Source organism: Trachemys scripta, chromosome 9, assembly GCF_013100865.1.
Source record: "Trachemys scripta elegans isolate TJP31775 chromosome 9, CAS_Tse_1.0, whole genome shotgun sequence".
Taxonomy (NCBI): domain Eukaryota; kingdom Metazoa; phylum Chordata; order Testudines; family Emydidae; genus Trachemys; species Trachemys scripta.
The window spans coordinates 93,304,008-93,328,695 of record NC_048306.1 but is presented as its reverse complement, the minus strand read 5'-3'; the positions used below and the strand labels follow the sequence as shown (position 1 = coordinate 93,328,695).

General features: G+C 43.7%; 2 protein-coding genes across 2 annotated transcripts; one reads left to right on the top strand and one right to left on the bottom strand.

The window, feature by feature from the left end:
- Positions 1-796: 796 nt before the first annotated feature.
- Positions 797-11,165, bottom strand: NDUFB5 (NADH:ubiquinone oxidoreductase subunit B5). The gene is made up of 6 exons (XM_034780775.1): positions 10,977-11,165; positions 8,584-8,669; positions 7,272-7,338; positions 5,573-5,634; positions 2,601-2,707; positions 797-1,021 (listed from the first exon to the last, which is right to left on the bottom strand). Exons 1-6 carry the CDS (start codon positions 11,101-11,103, stop codon positions 901-903), a joined length of 570 nt encoding a protein of 189 aa, XP_034636666.1. The 5' UTR covers positions 11,104-11,165; the 3' UTR covers positions 797-900.
- Positions 11,166-11,219: 54 nt separating this feature from the next.
- Positions 11,220-24,662, top strand: MRPL47 (mitochondrial ribosomal protein L47). The gene is made up of 7 exons (XM_034780773.1): positions 11,220-11,363; positions 14,393-14,538; positions 15,216-15,276; positions 15,963-16,059; positions 17,070-17,200; positions 20,493-20,588; positions 24,106-24,662. The coding sequence occupies exons 1-7, from the start codon at positions 11,278-11,280 to the stop codon at positions 24,218-24,220; spliced, it is 732 nt and encodes a 243-aa protein (XP_034636664.1). The 5' UTR covers positions 11,220-11,277; the 3' UTR covers positions 24,221-24,662.
- Positions 24,663-24,688: the final 26 nt, after the last annotated feature.

Below are 24,688 nucleotides of genomic sequence, written 5' to 3'. Positions count from 1 at the left end.
TTACTATCCATAAAAAATAAAGTTATGATTTATTTTCTCATACATTTCATTTAAAGTTAGGTATGGGAATATATAAGAGACAAATCAGATGGTTTGGTAATGGAATAGAGTCTTTCACCTCTCAGATACTTGTTCCAATCTAGCTCAGGTCAGCCTGGCTGTTTGATGGCCTGTGTGAAATGAGCTGGTGACCAGGGCCGGCTCTAGGCACCAGCAAAACAAGCTGGTGCTTGGGGCAGCACATTTCTAGGGGCGGCATTCTGGCCGCCCCTAAAAATGTGTCCCGGCTGCCCTAGCTCACCTCCGCTGCTGCCGCTCGCACACCACGGCTCGTGAAACAGCTGATTTGCGCGCCGCCTCTCCCCCTTCCTCCCAGGTTTGAGAGCCTGGGAGGGAGGGGGAGATCCCAAGCGTCCGCGGCACGTGCGCTGCTTCTCCCCCTCCCTCCTAGGCTTGAGAGCCTGGGGGGGAGGAGGCAGGGCTGGGAATTTGGGGAAGGGGCGGAGTTGAGGTGGGGCTGGGGGTGGGGTAAGAAAAAAACGGGAGGGGGGGGCAGCCAAAATTGTTTTTGCTTGGGGCAGCAAAAATCCTAGAGCCGGCCCTGCTGGTGACCACTGTCCTCTGGGGGGGAAAATGTGTTACAAAACCAGTATCACCTACTGACACCCTTGGGAAACAGACAAACTATTAGCATCTGACATGAGAGCCATTCTCTCCATCTGTACACATTTTGCAGCTGTACATGATTAGCAACAAGTTTGTCTATTTAAAAACTTACTAGAATCAACACTGAAAAATACTGAAATAGAAACTTTTATTTAAGTCAGCAAGTAACAGGATACACATTACATTATTCAGTCGCTATTTGTGGGTGCTCTTTTGGAACAGTGGACTAACTGCTTAATTGTCAGGAGATGCTTTAGCAGAATAATCAATAAGATTTTTATCAGGGGTCTCATAGTAATACCAGGGCCCATCTCCCCTCTGTCTCATTAGTCGACGTGCCTCCAATTCCTTCAGCCTGTAAGAAATGGAAAATGAAAGTCAAATTTAGCATGTAATTTATCATCTTCCATGGGCCACATTTAACACTGATATCAAAGGAGTCATACCCTCTTACACCAGCATTGCATTTGGTCCTATACATTCTACGATGTCCATGGGAACAATACTACAAATATGAAGAATTATCCATGGTGTTAAATATTCTATCATTGTGTTTCATTATACACCTCTACCCCGATATAACGCAGTCCTCCGGAGCCAAAAAATCTTACCACGCTATAGGTGAGACCGCGTTATATCGAACTTGCTTTGGCCCCCCTGCTCCTTGTACCCTGACTGCCCCCTCCAGAGACCCCGTCCCTAATCACCCCCAGGACCCCACCCCCTACCCAAAGTCCCTGCTCCCTGTCCCCTGACCCCTATCCACATCCCCTACCCCCTGACAGGCACTCACTGGCAGCGGCGGGAAGCGGAGCAGCCCGGCCCAAGCCCGCTCCACTCCGCCAGCTCCCAGCCACGGCGCTCCGCTTCCGCTGCTGCCGGTGAGTGCAGGGAGATTGGGGAAAGGAAGCCCCCCGTACTCACCTGTGGCGGGAAGTGGAGCGATGCAGCCCCAGCCTGCTCCGCTTTCCTTGCCCTGGCCCCAGCTGTGTCGAGGTGGGGGGTGGGGGATGTTGGGGAAAGGTCCAGCACTCACCGGCAGCGGGAAGCAGAGCAGCCGGTCCCCAGCCCGCTCCACTCTGCCAGCTCCCAGCTGCAGCACTCCGCTTCCCGTTGCAGGTGAGTACAGGGGGGTGTCGTTTCCCCAACCTCCCTGCACTCACCGGCGGCAGGAAGCAGAGCACCCCAGCTGGGAGCTGACGCGCTGATCTGCAGGAGCGCTGCTTTACCGCATTGTATGTGTTATATCGGGTCGTGTTATATTGGGATAGAGGTGTATTTACTTGTTTTTTCAGTAAACTAGCTGAAGAAATAATAAAATAACAACAATAAAAAACCTGATGAGATTTCTAAACATAGACAGTAGTCTCCTTCATAATCATGAACTGAAAACTTTACCAGATTCCTTCCAGTCAGAAATAACCAGGAAAGATGAAGGTGGGAGGGGTTCCACCAAGAAAGTCTAGGGGCAACATTCCAAGAAGCTTAGCACCTCCTCTGTTAGTGCTCAATTTACCCAAACAGCAGCAGCATGACACTAACATAATAATGGACAATGTCACTGGTGCCCATGGTTTTCTGGACAGCAGCAACGAACCAGACCAAATCTATAAGCATTAGCAGAGGCACAGGAGTTGTCTGTCCCTGACTCAGGAAGATAAAACTGCATTGGTTTACACTTGGTTTGTGTTTGAAGAGTTATTGTTACAATTTTTTTTTTTTTTAAACTAAAGTTACATTCTGTAGAAACTGATGGTTTAGAACCAATATTTGCCACAAAAAGTTTCTCACTCACCAAGGGCCAGGTGATTTTTTCAAGCCCTGATCAGATGTTCAATTTAAGAGAAAAATTCTACTATTGTATTATAATTGAAATGGTTTAGTACAGTATATATTGGCTTTTAAAAGCTTCAGCAAACCCATCCTATCTTTACCTTAGGTCAGCTTTTTTAGCTTCAATATCAATTAAGGCCAACATTTTTTCATATTCCTTTTCAGGAGAATCAAGCAAATAACAAGCAATCCACCTAGTTATAGGATGCTGGAAGAGATGAAAATAAGAATATTAGATTATTCATATAATTTCCACACAAGAACCCTCCACAAATAATAATGATAGAATATTTAATGTGATCAAATTTCCCTTTCTAGTACCATTTACCGTGATAAAGTGCAATTAAAAATTATGTTAGGCTGCATACCCCTAATTCTGCAAACACTTATGTGCTTAACTTTACTATCATGAGTACCACTAATTTAAGCAGGATTACTCACAGTTACACAGTTTAGCACATGAGTAAATGTTTGCAGGATCGGGGCCTATGAAAAAAGTTACCCATTTGCCGTTTTTGACATTATCCAAGATAACACACAATAGAATAGGCTGTTGTGGAATTAAAACAAAACAAAAAAAAAAAAGACAGTTACCATGGGGGAAAATCTGTGTTTGATATTTTAAGAACAAAGTAAGACAATTTCTGAAATAGAGTTAATCAAAAATTGCTACCATAATCTCCATAAAATGGACTCCAAACCTATTACTGTAAAGATTCAGTAATCTTTATACTAAGTGCTGCTTGCACATGGAAGCTTTTATCTAATCTTTCAATCCCAGTGTAATTTGAACTAGTCAGATAGAGGTCTGTGTATTGCTATGTACAATCATTAGCCAGTTAAAAACAAAAATAAAAATATAGCTACATCAAAAAATCAGTGACAGTTGTAAAGTAACATCTCATGAGCCACCAGGGCTGTGATTCTCACCAAAATCTTTGTTTTTAGCTCTGAAAAGTTGTGAGAAATTGGACTTTGATTCACTGCTGACAAATACTATAAAATAGAGCTGTCAAGCGATTCAAAAAATTAATCGTGATTAATCATGAGATTAAAAAAATTAATAGCGAATAACTGCAGTTTTAATCGCATTGTTAAACAATAATAAAATATCAGTTATTTAAATATTTTGGGGTGTTTTCTACATTTTCAAATATATTAATTTCAATCACAACACTGAACACAAAGTGTACAGTGCTCACTTTTTTATTACAAATATTTGCACTATAAGATAAAGAAATAGTATTTCAATTCACCTCATACAAGTACTGTAGTGCAATCTCTTTATCATGAAAGTTTAACTTACAAATGCAGAATTACAGGTATTATTTTAATAACTGCACTCAAAAATAAAACAATGTAAAACTTTAGAGCCTACAAGTCCACTCAGTCCTTGCTGTGGATAGGGAATGATTTTACCTCAGGATTGTAGCATTCAGTAGGGGAGTGAATTGTGCAGGAGGCTTTTTTCCCCTGGTGCTGCTGGGTTAGCCTTTATTATGTATACTATTTGGTGTGTGTCTCCTTGAGAGTAGTCTTGGTTTACTGAAGGGGTAAGATTTTTTTTAATCTCAGAAAGTCAGTTTTGTGGAGATGGGAGGGGTGTGAGTTGTGCAGAAGGGTGAATTCTTGATGTTGCTCCTGTTGGGTTGGGTTTTTGAGCTTGCCAGGCTCGTTCCCAATCCAAAGAGGAAGAGAATTTCATCTTAGAAATCTGCAGTCAGTGTTGGAGGAGGATGGGTGAAGGGGGGGAGAAACAATGACTTGTGCAGGAGGAGGTTCTGGGAGGACGGGGGTGAAGAGGTCGGGGGGGAGGGGAAGCAAGCAGTGACTTATGCAGGAGGAGGGTGAGGGAGGTGACTTGTTACTGCTTCTGGAAGGGTGGTTTCTGGTACTGGGCTCACTAGGCTCTCCTCCTTTTACTGAGCGAGGTGGGCTCCCTTCAGCTGAGTGAGCCCTTGTTTGCAAGGGAGGGTATATTTTACCTCAGGGACTCAGCATGCAACATGGGAGGAGAGGCTAGTACAGGGAGGCTGAGCTCAGCAGGCCCCGGTTCTCTATGGGCTACCCCCCAGAGTGAGAGGCCAGCTGGGAGCAATGGGGAGCACTGGGGAGAGGGTGTTGGTCCCTGGAGCAAGGGGCTGGCTGGGGACAATGGGGCACGGCATGGGGGAAAATGGGGGGAGAGGGGATCGGTCCCTGAAGCAAGGGACCAGCTGGAGGCAATGGAGCACAGCGTGTGGGGAGGTTGGTCCCTGGAGTGAAGGGCTGGCTAGGGGCATTGGGGCACAGTGCGGGGAGGGGTGGGCCCATCTCTGGAACAAGGGGCCAGCTTGGAGTAGTGGAGCATGGCAGGGTCAGGATACCTACCTCTCCACTGGAGCCGGGATGGGAGCCACTGCTTCTCCTCTCCTCTCCCTGCCCTCCGGAGGCGGATTGGCATTACTGTGCCTGACCGGACACTGTCAGGTCCCTCCACAGCTGATGCCTCCCTCCTCACCCAGAGGTATGTGATTAAGGCCATTAAAAAAATTAATGCATTAATTTTGTTTTCACGTAATCACAGGTATTAACTGTGATTGACAGCCCTACTATAAAAGTAGGGATTTCCTGGTATTCATTGAAAGTCATTCAGATGGGATAAACAACGTAATTTTAAAGTCTAGTATCTCAAGACCTGGAGCCCAGAGGAGTGTTCAAAAAACAAAACAAAAAAACCCCTGATGGACTGGTGACCAGAAAAGAGATTTAGATCTTGACTTGGTCAGAGCGCTTTTGTTATTTATGGATTTCATGTTCACAACTTCACGTACAGTGTTCTTACTATTTACTCAGCTATGTACATTACAGGTCAGTTGCATCTGTTACTGTTAGAATACCATAAACAGGTCTAATAAAATAACATGTATTTAATTTGAAAACTGTACATTTGCATGAAGACCCAATCACATAAAGTAGCAGATATCCTCATTAATATATCCAACACATTTTAAATATTTTCCTCCCAACATTGATGTATGATGAGAAGGAGCGCGCTGGAAATGCCATATCCCTTTCATAATTTTGTACTCACTTTGTAATACTCCCAGTGCTCTGGAACATAACCTTCAGGAATCTCGGCAAGTTCAGCTTCACCTGCCAAGAGAAAACGGAGGGATGTTCAATACTATTGACGTTTTAGAAACGCACTTTACTTTCCTCATACAAATAAAGACCAATTAAAAAGCATTTCACACACAAAGTATTTAAAGAGACACCATCAATTTGATTCTATTCGGTTTCAAAAAAAAGGAGCTGGCACAGCCTGGAAGTAGTTTCAGGTACTATACCTGCTTCTGAGTCCTCCCGCCAATTCTGTTCTACAGTTACCTGTGCCTATATTTTAACCCACACAACAAAAAGGGGAAATGACTGACTATACAGAGGAAAGAGTGAAACTGACTGTATCCAAAGCGCCATCACAAAGTAAACAAGCTAGAAAAAAAATTAAATACATTTTTCTCTGATCATTCAATTAATGCAATCTAAGGTTAATTACATTGTAGGTTAAAAAAAAAAAGTCAGGAAGAATTTTGATTTTAAATTGGCAATGTCTTGTTAAATGTATATTCTGTACACCTATCTTGGAATATACACAAGGTATATGTTTAAATCCAGACAGAAAACATTATCCTCTTCATTATGTGGGCAGCTCTACTGTGCACGTACATAAACATCACTGAGGCAAATATGATTTGCACAAGAATATCAAATGGAGAATAGACACGTATAACTCCTGATCAATTCTCTGAAGCGTCCCTGCATTTTATAAAACAGGATGAGAAGGAAGAGATGTTAGGTCAGCTATGGGATTCTCACCTTCAGTATATTTTTACACAACATGACTAAGACTACGTTTTAGTCACCGGTATTTTTAGTAAGTCATGGACAGGTCACAGGCAGTAAACAAAAATTCATGGCCTGTGACCTGTCCATGACTTGTACTACATACCTCTAACTAAAACTTGGGCCGGGGCGCCATGGGTGCTGCCTGGGGGGGCATGGTCCCGGGGAGCTTTGCGGGTGCTGGGGGGAGCCACGGGTGCTGAGGGGGGGGGGGCAGCCTGGGACCCCCGCTGGTGTGGGGTGGAGGGCAGCAGCACACAGCCCGGGACCCCTGCTGGTGCTGGGGGCTGTGGGGGGAGCTGGCAGGACTGGCAGGCTCCCTACCAGGCTCTGCATGGCTCCCTGGAAGCGGCTAGCATGTCCCTGCAGTTCCTAGGTGGAAGGGCCAGGGGGCTCTGCGCGCTGTCCCTGCCTGCAGGCACCACCCCCACAGCTCCCATTGGCTGCAGTTCCTAGCCAATGGGAGCTGCAGAGCCAGCGCTCTTGGTGGGGGCAGCGCACGGAACCCTCCTGGCCTCCCCCTCGAGCCCCCCAAGGTAAGCGCTGCCCCACACCCCAACACACCTACCCCAGCCCTAAGCCCCCTCCCACACCCAAACTACTGCTGCTGGGGGAGAGGGGGTGGCGACCAGAGACTGCCCCAGCAGAGGCTGGTGCGGCTGGCCCAGGGGCTGCCAAAGCCAACCGCACCAGCTGCTGCAGAAGTCACCGAGGTCATGGAAAGTCACAGAATCTGTGACTTCCATGACAGACATGCAGCCTTAAATATAACCCATAGTTACCAAGCCAGCTTTAGAGATAAGGGTCTGAAATACTATCAGACCTATTTCATTTTCTTTATCCACCTTTAACAATGTAGTTTAGTTAAACATCACAGAAGTGCTTACCAATGAAGATGTTGACAGACGTTATAATTATTGCTAATGGTATCCCAGTCAAAAAAATATAGAATCTCTGTTTAGCAGGAGGAGGGAAAAAGACACCAGATTAGTCTGACAGAAAAATATACCACTTCTTCTGCAAATCTCAGTTACTCTTACATTATCTCTCCTGTATTAGAACACCAAAATCTGAACTTCCACAATATTTCTTCTGTATACCATCAAATATGGATTATTGCTGCAACTGGAATACTTAATGTTTCCAGCTAAGGATCTCAAAGCATTTCAGAAAACAATAAACATGTCTCAAAACCCAGGTGATACACGTATTGATCCCATTTTTACAACATAGCAAATTGAGGCACAGAGAAAATAAGTGACTTGACTAAGTTATAAAGTTGAATCAGTTTCAGAGTTGGGAATGCAACATATAAGTTCTCCATCCCAGTCTCTTGTTCTAACTACTAGGCAATACTGTTGCTATGTAAAACAATATTACTCAAAGCCTGGAGTTGATTAACTATCATTGAGCACTAAAACTACCTTTGACTGAACTTGAGTCAAAATGCAATTTTTAAAAAACCCATTGCAAGCTAAGAATTAATATTTTATACAAAATCTGTTAAAAAGATACAACAATGTCCAGTGATTGCAGGGCCCTCACTCCAAGGAGTCCCACCTGGCTGACTATTTTCCCCACATAATTGATCTGATCAGAAGCCTATCTTTTCACTGACTTGAATGGGCTTTGGATCAGGCCTACAGAGCCTAAATCTCTGGTGTGGGTGGGCTGGATGGAAGGAAGATACACTTATTATGGGGTAGTAATGAAGGGCTCCTGGACTTGGAGCCAAGTTTTACACAACTTAAACAGCCAACAGCTAAAACATTACTAAACCTGCAAAACAGATGACAGTTAAAATTTAAAAAGACAAGAAGAAAGGATTTAAAACAGCAACAATAAAAAAGTAGCAGTTAACTAAAAATAGCTTAAAAAGGAGAAACTGTTCATTTATATATCTCACACATACACACAATTAAAAAAAAAGGTCACTAACATAATAGATGTCAATCACCACCCTGAGCACTTGGCTGGTATGACATATCCCTTTGCCCCATCTATCTTTGTCTTTATAAATGGCAAGTTCTTCAGGATAGGGACTAGGAAATCTTGTTTGTGTAGCTAGTGCCCAATACATTCATTCCTATTGTTTACAATGCAATAGCATCCAAAATGAATTAATGCCTTAAACACAGTCCATCATTTACAAATTATTTAAGTTATACTAAGAGTTGCAACAACAAAAAATTAACTTACCAGTAAGCTCAGAAATCGTTGATCATAGAAATCTGTTGGCTTGATGAAAAATAGTCTTTTTCCATGGCTTCCATGTCGTACTGGAGCTGCAAAATTAAACCAGGATATTATTATGTCCTTTTCCCATCTGCAGTGATTATGTACAGGAGAAACTCTGTGATGCGGCCAAAAAAAAAAAGAGTAGTAAAACATTCAGTAACAGGTGGGTTACTGCAGGCTGGTAAAGGTATTTGTTGTTTTGCCTAGGACAGCAGGACTCCTAAAGCTAACCCCAATTATGCTACAGAAGTGGTGGTATTTCAAGATAAAACTCTCTCTATGGAGCAAGTCATAGAGGAAAAATAGATGAGTTGAAGAAAATGTAATTTGCACAGGAATCCTCCATATAAAATTTCTACAGTTAGGTAAGTTCACACACTAGCATGCTACTAGGTTTTGACTAGGGTGGCCAAAATTTTCACCCCAGGTCTATTGTGGAACAGGAGTGAAGGTGACATATTGGCCCCTAAGTGGACACTTGTGCATATGACTATAAGCTCTCACTTTTGCACTGCCTTATGAACAGAAATGAAATCAACAGCTAGAAGCAATGACTGAGATACTGAAAAGGAAGTTTTTATCTAGCTGTACTACACATTAAGTGTGGGGGCCTGCTGGACATTTAGGTTCCAATCTTGCAACTAGCTTAGCATGGGCAGATCTCTGCACCAGCAAAGAATCCCAGCGAGTTCAATGTGGCTCAGTTCAAGGACCTTCTCAAACAGTGCACATTATAAGATCATGGTAATGAGAAAATTCTCCATTTTCAAGTAAATATCTTTAGCAACAGAACATGCATGGGGGAAAAGTAGCAGCAGCATACAACACAACCAACTTGAATTCAAGATGTTCCAGAAGGCTACTGGAAGGCTACTAATTAGCTGTTTCAAGAAAAAAAACTTAACAGCTTTCAGCTCCCATCTACAGATCTCAAAGACCACCCCGTAACATAGGATCATATTATCTCCTTTTCACAAAGGGAAACCAAAAATGAGTATTTTGCCCAAGGTCACTGTGACCCTTTCTCAGGGTGCCCAGGATTGTGTCACCTTGTTTCCCTCTCACAGAGGCAGGGAGTGTCTTTGACACTGCCAGCCCTTCAGCCACCCAACATCACTTCTCTGGGCTTCTTATACTAGCTTCTACTTTGCATTGCAGTCCTCTTTGCATCATCTCCTTGTAGTGTCCAGCCCTTAATCACTGGACACTCACAGAAATACCAGGTTCACTATCCCCAAGAGGAGAGTGTATACACAAGTTTGATTTAACTGAAAGTCAGCTCCTGTATAACATCTTAGCACTGAAATATATTTACAGTGAAAACAATAATCAGATTATTATCAAAGGCTAAGATTTAAGAGATAGCAAGTAAGGACAATGGAAACAGAAAAGTTACATATAAAACAAAATCATAACACATGTTTTAGAGATTACACTTATAAATTAATCTAACAGGCCACCCTCCTGTCTAAAACAATCTATTCTCAACCAAAGCCTTCTTTCAGCATTTCCAACCAACAAGGCTGTGATCCCTTTTTCATAAATGTCAAAAGCACTGCCCTTTTGCTTCCTCGGTGAAGAATCAAGGGATGTCTTCTTGCCTTCTACTAATAATCCCAAAGTTCACTGTCTTTGCACATGGCCAGGCTAAGCCTTATGGCTTGTTTTCTTTTCCTGTACGCACCTTTCCTATGGATTCCATATGTAAACAGAGCTTTCACTATATTGCTTTACAGTGCTTAATCTACATGGCCAACAGAGAGACCATGTGAATCTCAATCAACATCCTTTGTCTGACCCAAAACCTGTTTGTCAGAACTGCCTTGGACACAGCCTTTAAAACATTTTCATTACACATACATAACGTTTTATACAGTGTTTGTACCATACATTTTACAACAAGATTAACGATCAGCATGATCCTGGCTTTCATGTAAAGCCTCACATGAAAGTCTTCATAGACAAATACTATGAAAGCAGTGCATTAGGTGCAGTGAGTTTATCAGGCCTGACAGGAGTTAGTGTTACAGAACAGGGAACCCTTTGCCAGCTGGTACCAATGGGCCCCGGTCTCACAATCAATCACACAACGAGAGTGGCAGAATCAGGAATAAAACCCAAGTCCTCCAGACTCCTCCCCTCCCCCCCCCCCCACAGGCGCCCCTCGACCGTCCACCAATGGAGACCCCACCTCCCTCTTCCTACAGTACCCCGTTCCCCAGAGGAAACCCAACTACCCAACCCCCCGCCCCACCCACCGGCTCCGCAGAGACACCGAGCCCCCGCCTCGCTCCCCAAGGTCACCCCGCTACAGAGGACACCGAGCTCCCCGCCCCCGCCCGGGGGCTCCATACCGATGATGCCGGAGGACACGACATTTCTGCCCAGCAAGGAGACACGTCCCCCGCCTGCCGCCCTGAACAGGACCTTGCGAGTCCCCAAAGCGGCTGCGGCCCGGAGCAGGAGACTCATGGCGGCCATCTCTGAAACTGGCAAGGGGCGGGGCCGCTGGCCATTTACCCCCCACGAGATCGAAGCCGTGGCGCCACCATCTTGGAATCGGGCACGTTGTCCTGTTCAGTAATTCGACCCGTCGTCCTCGCCTTCCGGTCTCCCCGCCGGAAGTGGCCGGTGGCGCGAGGCATTGTGGGGATCATGGCGGCTGCCCTTTGCCGGCGCTTCTTCAGCGCGGTGAGGGTCTCGGGAGTCTTACAGGCCCCGCCCGGCGCCGGCCTTTCCGGGTAGGGGCCCGCTGAGCGGGGTGACTGGTTCCCGTGGGGCGGGGGAGATGAGGTGACCTGGGAAGGGGATGTGGAGCATGGGGTGACCCCCGGCCGTGGCAGGGGGGCTGCGTTGGGCGGGCGTCTCGGGCTGTTGAGTTGGCTTGGCCCGGCCCGTGCATTGTATGCGTGGGGCGGCTGAGGGAAAGGGGCCGTTGGGCGGCTGAAGGGCCTGTTGGGCGGCTGAAGGGCCTGTTGGGCCAAAGTGGGAAGTAGCACCGCTTTGTGGCAGACCTGGGGCCATTCTGATGTAGCCTGCAGGGCATGGGGTTATTGCCCTTACATTGGGGTGAGCCCAGCATCCCAACTAGACTCCAGCTCCTAATGTCCCTGTCTCTAAAACCACTGTCAAAATAACAGCTCAATCTGAAGTCTGTATTTGTTTGCAAAGAGCTTTAAAATTTTCATTAAAGCTAATGTTAAAAAAATGATATAATACATAGGTTGAGAAAAGAGTGTCTGTCCATCTGGGTCTAGTGCTTCGATTATTCACTAATACAAAGTTTGTTTTTAAAGTCATAATTTACATATAGTGCATAATCGGCAATAACCCAAATTCAGGTGAGTGAATTTAAGATTACAGTTTAGATATTTAGCATCCATGCATTTGAGTATGTTACTCATGAAAAAAGTTTTATAGAGAGAGTTGGTGGCGGAAAGCAAAATATATTGAGTGAAGATTGTCCCTCAGTAATCCTGTTCAGGTCCTTACGGTGCCTAGCCCCATAATATTTCAACATCTGGTTTATCAGCTATGTAATGAAGGAATAGTTTCACCCAGTGCTAATGAAATTCATTCTCCTCCTGGGGACAATCAAGCGTGAAACTGCCATTGGGCAAAGTCCTCCACTTGAATAATAAGTTATACAGTCTTTAATATCCACACACAGCAAGCAAGACTATGTATGCATTTATTCTTTCAGATAATTTGTCCCTCTCTTTAGAAGGATGAAGCTCTGACTAACCCCAGATTGGTACTTAGTGAGATTCCACAATGATTAATATCTGAGTAACATTCTTCCATTTCTCAATGTTTTGAAATTTCACATTTAGATTTTAGTACAGCTGGTTGTAATGGAATCGGAGTTATGCTACAGAAAAACTGGAATATGTCTCAGCTGTACCTTGCCAAAAGGGATTAAATTAATTTTTTTGACCCGCATTTACTTCCATCCCACACAAAATAGGTGTTCTCTTTATTATTGTAAACTGACATCAGAAATAACAAATCTTGAAAATTGAGATTATATTTAAAAAAAATATAGGCTAAAGAAATTAATCCGTCAATATATGGGACTCCCTGATTTGCTATTGATATCTGCCAATTTGGGGTTTTGCAGGCTAGTGCACATTTGAGCATGTAAATTAGAAGCTTGCATTTCAGGATAATGAAGTTTGTAACAAACATTTTCTCCATGCTAGTAGCCAGAGGCATTACTTTATTGTTCAGCAGATAAAATCAGAAAGGTCTGGTTTTTTTACCACAGTTGCTGCTGAGAGTGCCAACAAGAGTGCCAGCTGTGATGGAACTTGCTCACTAGAACTAGACATATTACCAACTCATTTCACACAGGCCCCTCAATATCAATTTAGGGCATAATGAAATTTAGTCACTACGAGAAGGATATCTTGATAGTCTAAACCAGTGGTTTTCAGTTGTTTTTTTTCCACGGACCACTTGAAAATTGCTGAGGGTCTTGGCGGACCACTTAATGATCTTTCCAAATGTTGTTTGTACCATTAGCTAACTATTGTAAAGCACTTTGGATAAAAGTGCTATATTAATAAAACCTTAATAATAAACTTTTTTTGTTCTACAAATAAAAGCACACAACTCATATTTTAATATCAGTAGTCTTACCTTTCTAATGTGATGGATGTGCCCTCTCTCCCCCTCCGCAGCAACCCCTGAGCTGGGGCTGGAAAGGGGGGGGCGGTCTCTCCCTCTCTCCCCTGCCGTGGCAGCCCCCGAGCTGGGGCTGGGAAGGAGGGCTGTCTTTCCCTGACAGCCACAGCTCTGGAGTTGGGAAGAGTCGCCTCTTTCTCTGGCCACCGCAGTCCTGCACGTCCCAAATTCTCCTCACCCCCTCTTCTCACCTCACTGTCCCCTCCCACCTATCCCCTATCCCCCCCCCCCCCACCCAAGGCCACCACCTCACCTTACATGTGCGTCTTCTCCAGGGTCCAGGCACCTAATCAGTGAAGCAATGCCTGCGTGGTTCCACTAATTAGGTGGGTGGCCCTTAATTCTCTCATGTACGGCCACCCCAGGCGCGCACCGTAGAGGGAACTATCCACAGACCCCCTGAATGGAGCTCACAGACCACAGTTTGAGAACCTCTGGTCTAAACATTAGGTTTACGGTAGCTATACTCCCTTGAAAAATAGGTTCTTGACAGAGTTTGAAGTAGTTATTTCCAAATAATATTAGCGTTTTCTCCTGGTGATACCTTAAAGACAGAAGCTCCATGTGGATGTTAAAGGCCCTTCGGCATTTTTTGTAATAATGGCGTCTTCCTGCACATAATATTAGTGTTATGAAATGCAGTACTTGTTTCTGCATGTCATTCTTGTTTTTCATAAATGCTGTTTTTACCAGTTATTTATTATTTTTTTCATAGTAGTGCCTAGAAGTCTCAACCATGATCAGGGCCTCTTTGTGCTCAGCACTACTCAAATGCCTAATAAGAGACAATCCCTTGCTCAGGAAGCTTATAAACAAATGAGAACAAGCCATACAAAGATTGAGAGGGGAAATGAAAATAGAGATGATGTGTGACATTGACAGAGCCGGGAATAGAACCCATGTCTTTCGACTCTCTCTCCAGTGGACTCTGCAACCTGCAGTGTTGGAGAATCTGCAAATAGAAAACTTGTTACAATCAGAATAGGAAGGTGTCCATGAGAATGGAAAGGAGGGTAAAGTTCATATTTAGCAGATTCCTTTTTTCCCCCTAATCAAATATATATTTTTCTTCCCTTTGTTGCAGATTAACCTCGAACCTGCTCCATAAGAAAACTACAAAAGTAGAGCCCCTCTATCAGTGTAAGTTTCTCCATACTACTTTGTCACGGAGAGGACTGGAGGAGTTTTTTGATGACCCAAAAAACTGGGGAGAAACTGTAGTTAAATCTGGTGAGTTATTTTTAACCTTTTGGATTTGGTGTCTTTGATATACCTCTGCTGTTAAAAATATGCAAATTAATATGCAGGATTTTAGAAGGTATTTTGTGGCAATATGTCATGTCACTTCTTGTATATTCATTTGCTTTTCTATTTTAATTCTGTGTTAATACAAGTGGAACATTTATCATGCAGAGCAGAGGCAAAATGTCTAAACCCTATAGCCGAGCATATAGTCTTTAGCCATATTGTCATGTGACGAGAGATCACAGAAAGGGTTGCACTTCTAACACTGAACAAGGAACTTTAGGGATAATACTGTTTTCCTTATTCTAATAAAGCTACCTCTCTCTCTCTCTCTCTCTCCCCCTCTCCCCCCCTATCCCCCCGGTTTCTGCCTCTGCCTGCCTGCTTCTGCCTACAACTGTCCCTGGCTCTGAACTCCCCCTACAAATATTAGGGAACAGTACACAGTTCCTTTCACATTTGAGCATGGTCTTGTTTTCTAAGCAGGGTTGGGTCTGGTCAGTATTTCAGTGTCATCTACAAGGAAAAACCTTCAAAAATTGGTGATTGTAATTTGACATTCTTTCCAGGGAATCAACATGGTGTGCAGGTGGAAATATTTTTTCAGAAAATGGATCGTTTTTAGATGAAATCACTGTTTTTTGTTGCTGTTGTTTTTACAGGGGATGAGTGGCATGCAAAACACCTAAGAAACAAGAGTAATGAAGATTTGCACAAACTTTGGTAAGTGTTTTAGTGCAGTGTTTCCTATCCTTTTGGGGCACTTGTGCCAGTTTTCATATGAAAGACATGGCTGTATTAGTCAGTGAACTCAGTTGCGCACACTCTAACCTGTATTGGGACTCTAATTCTGGTCAGAGTATGTACAGTGTATTGCAGGTAGAAGTGGTGAATTGGGCTCCAGTGCAGAAGAGTCCAACTTGGCCCATCAGTTAAGGATGTTCTTTAAAAGGTTTATATAAAAATGTGTGGTCTCATGGACAGAGGATGGGACTAGGGGTTAAGACACATGGGGTTCTAATTCCCGCCTTTGCCACTGACTATGTGAGCTTGGGATAAATGACTTTAGTCCTGTGTCCCTCAGTTTCTCCAATAAGTAAAACAGGAAATAATGGTGTTTACCCATCCTTTGTAAAGTGCTGTGAAATCACAGAGGAAAAAGCCCTGTTAAAAGTAAATCAGATTGTTAGAATTGCAAGATCTTTAAAAATACAACTTAAGTAGCATAGGCAAGGAATAAAAAAAACAAAACAAAAACTTTTTAACTGGGAGCCCAGAGTACCAGACACAAAATCGTGTAATCCCAGCGGTTGAGAATCATTATTTAAGTGAATAATTTACAAGCATGTTACTACTAAAACTTGCATCTAATTTCTGACCTTATTGTACTATTACGTTCATTGATTCAGGTATGTCCTATTGAAAGAGAAAAACATGCTTTTAACTCTAGAGCAAGAAGCAAAGCGACAAAGTTTACCTATGCCAAGTCCGGAACGATTAGAAAAGGTAACTTTTTCATATAAGCTAAAAACATCACTGCAGGTAAACTTTGTGTGTGAAAGATGCAATGTTTGCAAACCTGTAAAAGACAGTTTCCCAGAACTATGTTCCTGATTCATTTTGCTTAGGGTAGCAATGTAAAAGTTAACTTGTTCCAAAGCCTTTCTCACTTCCTATACTTCCTAATTGTCAAGGTGGTTAAACACTGGAATAAATTGCCTAGGGAGGTTGTGGAATCTCCATCATTGGAGGTTTTTAAGAGCAGGTTAGACAAACACCTGTCAGGGATGTCTAGATAATACTTAGTCCTGCCGTGAGTGCAGGGGACTGGACTAGATGACCTCTCAAAGTCCCTTCCACTTCTATGATTCTATGTTTAATCAAATTCATATTAAAACCTCTTTCATTCCACTGAAACTGATTTCACAGTCATTTCTGGTATCTTTTCCTGGCCCAAGTTGCAGCCCGCCCATATTCTTATCCTTGAACTTTCTGCTGCCTTCAACTCCTTCGTTCTCTATCTTCCCTGGTCTTCTACGAACCTGTGACCTCTTGGTTCTTTTCCCATTTTTCTGACCCTCTTTCAGTGTCTTCTTCTCTAACATTTGCCGTCAGTTTTCTGACCTTGTTTCCCTACTCATTTCTGTCCCTACCTTAACTTTGCAGACTTCATCTACTCACACATGAATCATGGTAATAAAGTTTCTAGCTGGAAAAGTGTTGAGAAGCTTCTGGTCAAATGTTATAGTTTGGCCATTGCTGCTCTCTGATCATCTAATAGGAACTGAGACCCCAAGTTGCCAACCAGCATCACAAACCACTGCCATGAACTGTCAGAAATGCAGATAAAATCTGCATATTTCCAGTTGTTTTCCACAACCTACCAGCATCAATTCACTGTCTGGCTTGAGCCTTAGCCAGCTGGCACCTTAACTAAAAGATCCTCAGTTTAAGCACAGATCAATAACCGGCATTGCGGCTTCAGTGTCATGTTGAAATGGTTATTCTGTTTTCAGGTGGAAAAGTCTATGGGAAGAATAGACTTAGTTATTAAAGAAAGAGAAGTTGCTCTGCGGCTGTTACAAACAGGCCACGAAAACCCGCGACCTGGCGAGTGGAGAAATGACTTCTTAGGACGCACCTACTGGTATGGGAAAGAGGATGACTGTTCTATATGTGCAGAGCTGTAGGCGGTATCAGTACTATCAAAAACAGAAACAGCTTACAGAAAAAGAGTCAAATAACATGTCTATTGTGGAAAAAACATCTTTTTAACCTTATCAAGAGCAAGATATAGCTACCATCTAGAAGAGAAAAGCAGTATTTGTTAAACAACATTAATACCTTTGGGGATGTTTCATCACTGGCAACTTTGCCAAGCAGTTAGCTGGGCTGGGGTGGTGGTAACCACTCTCTAGCAATTCCATGGATAAATCACCAGATAAACAGCAAACAGAACTTGTTCCCATTTAGATTCAAAGTTTTACAGTATTGGGGGACCTGGTTACAACATGGTAGTCCCCTGATGTGGTTGAAATATGGTTTAGTCTTGCTGTGTCGATGAGTTCACAGTGTTTCCAAGTTGTGCTATGGACTTGGACTTTTCTCAGCTGTATTGAAAGACCACTGATTGAGTAGGATTGCCAATTTTGTATTATTTAAAAACCGGACACTCCAGCAGGAGCGTTGGAACCTCCCCTTCCCTGCCCCTGAGGCTCTGCCCCTCATTCACTCCTCTTCCCCTGTCGCTTGCTCCCCTGCTCCGCCTCCCCCTCCTGCCCGGGTCAGGAGGGACTTTCTTGCAGAGCCAGGGCTGGGAGTTGCAGCCGCCTGACACAGGTAGGAAGCAGCCCTGGCTGATTAGGACGCCTCCCACGCCCTTAGTAACCAGAAAGTGTAAGATCCCCTTTTTGACCAGACTTTCCAGTTGAAAACTGGGACCTGGCCAGTGGCCACCCTAGTGTTCAGGGGCAACTATGTAACCTGGTCTTCCAAAAACTATAGCACTTATAGCAGGGATCAGAAACCTTTGGCACGTGGCCTGTCAGGAAAAGCCTCGGCCTGTGCCAGTTCCTGCAGCCCCCATTGACCTGAAACAGTGAACTGCGGCCAGTGGGAGCTGCGATCAGCTGAACCCACCGCGGACGCAGCAGGTAAACAAACTGGCCCGGTCCTCCAGGGGCTTTCCCTGACAGGCTGCGTGCCAAAGGTTGCCGATCCCTGATTTACAGTGTAGATGGGACTACATGTAGATGGATTTAGGATGTCCTATCATTGTTGACAGGTATTTTAAATTGTTGTTTGTAATCTCTGTAAATTAAAGTTGACTATATCCAATAAACTCCAGTAAACTTAGATTCAGGGTGAAATCCTGGCCCTATCGAAGTCAATGGCAAAACTCCCACTAACTTTAATAGGGCCAGAATTTTACCTTCAGTGTAATAGCATTTTGAGGAACAGTTTCTGTATTCTGCACTGGAGTGACAGGAGTGTGGAGGAGATGGAGAAAGAAAGGGAAGCTCACGTGGAGACAATACAGCAGTGAATATTGAATCTTGGACTCATTTATCATTTCTGTGGCTGTTCGGTAGAGTACTGAGTACATTAATCATTGTGCTTAAACTTGTATTGTACTAGGTATATGGAGCAAAATTCTCTTCCACTCCTGCAAGCTGTATTGTATCTGATGCATCCCTGTGCAACATTGGTATTTAAAAAAAAAAGTGTAGTTGTGTTGTTCAGCCCTTTTGCTCCTGCTGCAGCTTGCTTTTAAAGTGCCTGGACACCATACTCAAATTGATTTATCCAAAATTGCAAACAGGCTTGCTATGGAATTTTTGTGAGTTGTTTGTTTTTGTTTTGTTTTGTTTTTTGAAAGATAACATTTTGAAACTTGAATACTGATTCTTTGCATTTGTACAGTGCCTTCCATTCAATGGGCTCAATGCAAACATAGAAGTGGATAAATGTTATCCACGTTTTACGTAGGTGAAAACTGAGTTAGAGAAGCTTAAATGACTTGTCCAAGGTCAACCAACAAGCTGGGAAGAGAACTCCAATTACCAGTCCTGTGGTCTACTAACTAAACCAGCAGTTACTGACTAGACCAGCAGTTTTCAACTGGGTGTGTGCGGCCCCCTGGGGGACCACAAGACGGTTTCAGGGGATCCGCGAGCCCCAGCATCCCATGGGGTAGAAAGGCTGGGTGCGGTTGGAGGAGGCACGGAGAGGCGTTGCCCCCCCACCCCTCAAACTGCAGTGCCTTAACCAGAGTGGGGCAGCCCCGTGGACATCTCCACCCACCCACCCCCCTCCATATACGCCCCCAAGGCCCACCCCCTGCCAGCAGTGGAGGGAACAGGGGGAGCAATAAAAAAAAAAAAAAAGTGCCACCCGCTGTGGTGCTTTTACTCACCCGGCGGCGCTCCGGGTCTTCGGTGGTGGGCCCTTCACTCGCTCCGGGTGTCTTCGACAGCACTGAAGGTCCCGCTGCCAAAATGCCGCCGAAGACCCGGAGTGAGTGAAGGTCCTGCCGCCAAAGACCCAGAGCGCTGCCGGGTGAGTAAAATAAAAGTGCCGCAACGGGTGGCGCCTTTTTTTTAATCGCTCCCCTGGTTGAGTAAAAAGGCGCCAAGAAATTGACAAGGCGCCACTTGTGCTCAGTGGGGGAGCGGCCGCTCCCCCCCCCCGCTACGCTACTGCCTGCCAGGTCGGGAGCCACAGCCAGGCAGTGCAGTGTGCAAGGCAGCTGCTCCTCAGCTCCCAGCCCCCTTTGACAACTCGAACAGTCTGTAAGAACTGCCCGGGCAGGGGGACCCGGCTACGGGGCCGGCAGAGCCCTCAGGGAGCAGCGACTGCAGTGAGGGGGCCTTTCCCAGCACCTAGCTTCTTGCTACTCCTTTCCCTGCACCCTGAGCTATCCCCCCTGCCTGCACACAGCGCCTAGCTACCCCCTCCCTACACCCTGAGCAGTTTTCAAACTTTTTGAGCTGATCCCTCCTCTCCCCTTCTTTGAGTTATAATTTTTGGTTGCACACCCCTCCCCTGCAACCCAGATAGCTGGGTGGCGTGCTGAGGTGAGTCAGGGGGTGGAGGTGGTGCTCCCTCCCCGGGCCCTGCCTTGCAGAGCTGACTCCCTAAAATGGAAGTCAAGCTATGCTTATGGAGGGCCACCCGGCACCCCATGGGGCAGGAGCCAGGTGCCCCGAGCTCCCCCACGCCCAGCGGCTGAAGTCCAGAGCTTTGAGACACCCCCCACCGCTGTGGAGTTTTTCTAGCATGTTGGGGAGGCCTCAAAGAAAAAGGTTGAGAACCCCTTGACTAGACCATAGTACCTGCCAATTTGAACAAAAAAGAGCAGCTTCGTTACAATCCATTAACTGAGATGCAGCAATCTAAATGATGGATAATACTGTAACCAATTTGTATGTCATTGACAGGTACAATTCCAAAGAGTGGCCAATACCTTGGTACCTAAACAAAAAACACAACAGGAGGAAATTCTTCTACTCGCCACGTGTGAAACATTTCATCAGGTAATTTGAAATGGAAAGGAAAATTCTCTAACTCTGTTTGTTGTGCACTAGTCTAGTGCTTCCCACCTTGTAGAGGACAGTCTTACTGCTTTCTCTAGCTTGTAGATTGTTTTTTTTTCCTTTACATGATGGAGAAGAGGTGACACTGAACAAAAACTGTTTGACCCTGATCCTGCAAGCACTTAGGCACGTGCTTAACTTTAGGCATGTGAGTAGTCCCCTTGAAACCAATGGGGTTACTTATCTGTTTAAAGCTCAGCACACCTGTAAGAGGTCCCAGTTCTGTGAACAAAGTCACTAAGTCACATTCCTAGTATATAATCTGTTCTGGGTACAGCTAAATAACTGTTGACGATGACATGGTGTCATGCTGTATCCCAGCTTCTTTGAAGTTGTCACCACTTATCTTCTGGGTCTGACTTTGCTTACAGAAATTCTGACTGGTAATATTTTACAGAGCACTTTAATTCCAAAGGACTTTACCAATAATATGAATGAATCCCTTCCAGGGTTGGTGTGTAGCACACTAACTGTGTGAAGGTAAAATCTGAGCCCTGTATACCAGGCCAAATCTTTATTCTTTTGAGTGCCCTGGCTCTCTAATATACACAGAGCAAAGATAAGACCAATTTCAAAGACCACCCACATAGCATACTGCATGGAACTCAAGCTTACTTCTCTTGGAAAGATGAAGGAATGAGTCACCCTGCCTGCATTCTAATTTATAGTTCCATGCAGTGTTAGAATTCCAAAGATGATGATTTGCACAAAGCACCTGCCCTACATTTGATGCTATGCATATTAATTATGATAAAATGCTTAGGAGCATTCCTCTAGTCTCCTAATAAACTTCAGTCTGGCCATAGTTTGTATAATCAAAACCCATAATCTGATCACTTTGAAATTTTGTGCAGCTTCTTTCGTACAAACTAAGTTGTATGGTATTTTGGTTGATTTCAGTGGCACCCTTCCCATCTCAGCCATACCCTACTGACCCAGAATCAAATACAATATTCTGAATGTTATCTTATTTATAACAGTTCCACAACACCAGCTGCTTAATTATGCTCAGCATCTCTGGTAAAATCCTGAGATCATTTGCCTTTTTACTGCTGCCAGATATTATGCAGATGGTTCTGATGCATAATCACTCCTATGTCTCTCACTCATCTGTAATTAGTATTGTTTGCATGTAGATTACAAAATGTTTTTTCCTTGTTATACTTCTGCAGATTAAGCTGCATGGGTTATTTAGCCATTTATAAGCCTCATCTGTCAGTCATTCTGAATTACAGCTTGCTCTACTCCTTTCTGGTCCAGTTTTCAGTCAAATTTATCCACCTGCAAAATCGTTCTGTACTCCAAAGTTATTTTATGTGCAAAGCAACCAAGGTATTTTCTCCTATTAACACTCCTCTCCCCCTCCCCCCCCAAACACACACACACCACACTTGTTACCTGTAGGATTCAAAGTGGAGGAAAAAACTCTGCTACTTTACCTATAATTGCTGAATATTTCTGCTAAAAGCAGTGAAAGTTAATACTAACGTAACCAGTGGCCTCTTTCCGACCATGTATTATAAGGGCTTGAATTCATCCTATTTTTCTGCTCCTTTTGCCACTGTCACCCACCCCCTCCTCCTCACTTCTCTCCTCTACGCTTTGATGACTCCTTGCTTGACTAGTTCTTCAGCATCTCCCTTGGTGGCTTCATCTCCTCTCCTTTTCACTCTTACATTACTCCAGAGTTCCATTCTTGGTCCCTTCTCTTCTCACTCAACCTTATGCTATCTCCATCCCAACTGCTGCCCCTCTAGTCAAACTTTCAACTGTTTGACAAACTCAGGATGGCAAAGACTGAACTTCCTCTGCACCTGACCTATGGCCTCATTTCTTTCTCATGGTCAATTCTGTGGTCCTTCCCCTGCACCAGCCTATCAACCTCAGTGTTACTGGACTTCTAACTCTTTTGCATTCAGGCTATTGCTAAATCCTTTCACTTCCTATACAAAATTCTGTCTTGACGACCCTATCCATTGTCCATACCTTGATAATGTTCCTGTCTGGACTACTCCAGCTGCCTCTTCTCTGGCCTTTCCTAGTATCTATCTAAACATCCTCCAGTCTAGTCACTAGAAAAGATCTCTCATTGCATACTACCACAAAGCAACTTAACCCAGTTCCTGCTTACTACTTTGACCTGGGACTATATCTCTACTGGCAACCTCTGTTTTCCTAAAACAACTCCTTTCACTGTTGCTACTTCATCTTGAACTGTTAATCTGTTGTATTTACAGTATCAAGTGCTTGTTTGAAATAAACTAGTTATGTCCATTGTTTCATTATTAAACACCGTGTAGGGAATGTACTCCAGTTGACCAAATTTACTAACTTTCTCCCACAAATCCACAAATTTACTAACTTTCTTCCCCTTAATTTTGCATTGAAAAGCATGTTTGGAGAGATCCCAGTGCATGACAGCAGAGACTTGGTGGTTTGAATGTGTCTCTAATTTTCTGCTAGAGGACAAGAGTCAAAGGAGCAGTAAAGAATTATTGGTACAGTTCTAAAATTCACATGTAGGAATCCATCATGCATCTTGTTGCCCCTCTAGAGTCTTCCACTCACGACCTGTTTACACTGGAAAACTGAGTGTTGTCAGCAATGGCCCCCTGTACTCCTGTTAAATTGCTAGTGAAGATGGGACAAAACTGTCTTGAGCACTGTTACAGAAATCATGGTTAAAAGATGAGTTCTGCACTAGTGTTAAACTGTCCTATTTCCTCTAGCAGTTCAGGGGCACCAGTTACTGAAAACCATTGTCAGCAACTGGTATGTTTCCTGGTTCAGAGGGGTGATTAACTGGAGAAACATCTTCTCTGCAGCTTCTGTAAACTAAAAACAACTTCAGATATTTCCCCCTAGGAGCCTATTTTCTCCTTTTATTTTTCATTGCTGCCCTCTTAATTTGTGCACTTCAGACATTTATACTTCATACATATGCCAGGCATCTTGTATAACTTGTATTACTGTAAAGCATTTGAGGATACAATTTGCATGAAATATACTTCTCCTCTTGGAACTATGGCAGAACTGCCCTTTCCCTGTGAATAGCAGGGGAAAAGCATGAATAAAAGGTGTGTGTTCATAAAACTTGGAGCAGTGGGGAACTGACATAGTGCATTATTGCTAATATAAAGTAGGTGCCCTTTCTCCTCTTTAGTTCCAGCTTCTACTCATCATAGCAACTGTTATCAGTATTAGCTGGGCCCAGGTCTTGAAGCCAGCACAAGCCTCTGATATAAATTCATGATGTTGATTGCTGAACTTGAGTCTCCAAGGTTAAGTGAACTCTTGTTAATAGAAGCCAGCTTACCCAGTTAAACTAATTGCCCAGTTTGAAAGTCTTAGAAGATTCAAAAAAATCTTTAAAATTTAGGCATAAGTGGTATGACTTGGAGAACATGTTGGGCTATAACGAAATTTAACAATTAATGCTTATTTTTCTTCATTACAGACTCAGAATAGAACAACACTTGAAAAAACAAGCAAGGATGAAAAGCTTAGAAAAAAAGAAACAGCTCCTTTTACAAAAGAAATTCCCTCACCTTGCTGCACAATCACAGAATTAATATCAAGCTGGAAGCGTGATGCAAGTAATAGTTTTATTGCAGTAGTCTTGATGCTACATGTGACTGGCATGTAGTGTGAACATATTTTCAGTGGGCAGCAGATAAAGAACAGGGCTGCCTGTGAGGGTTTTTTGTTCTTTGATCTTTCTTTTTCCCTGCCCAAATAAAGCTCCTCAACCCTAAAAATAAAATTCATATCTGAGTTGAGAGATCTTCAGAGCAAAACAATAAACATTTGTACTGAGTCATTTAACTGATTGATAAAATATTACTTTTCCAGAAACCAGGTGCTGAAAATTAATGTTTTAATATTACGTGTCATTTACTATAAAGCTGAATTGTATATGCTTAACGGTAAAAAGGCATCTGCAAGACAGATTGCAGTCAAGGCAGTTGTAGACATGTGTCTGCTTTAGCTTTTAATAAAGAGGTCTTCTCTCCCTTTTTTTTCTTTTTTTTTGCACTTAA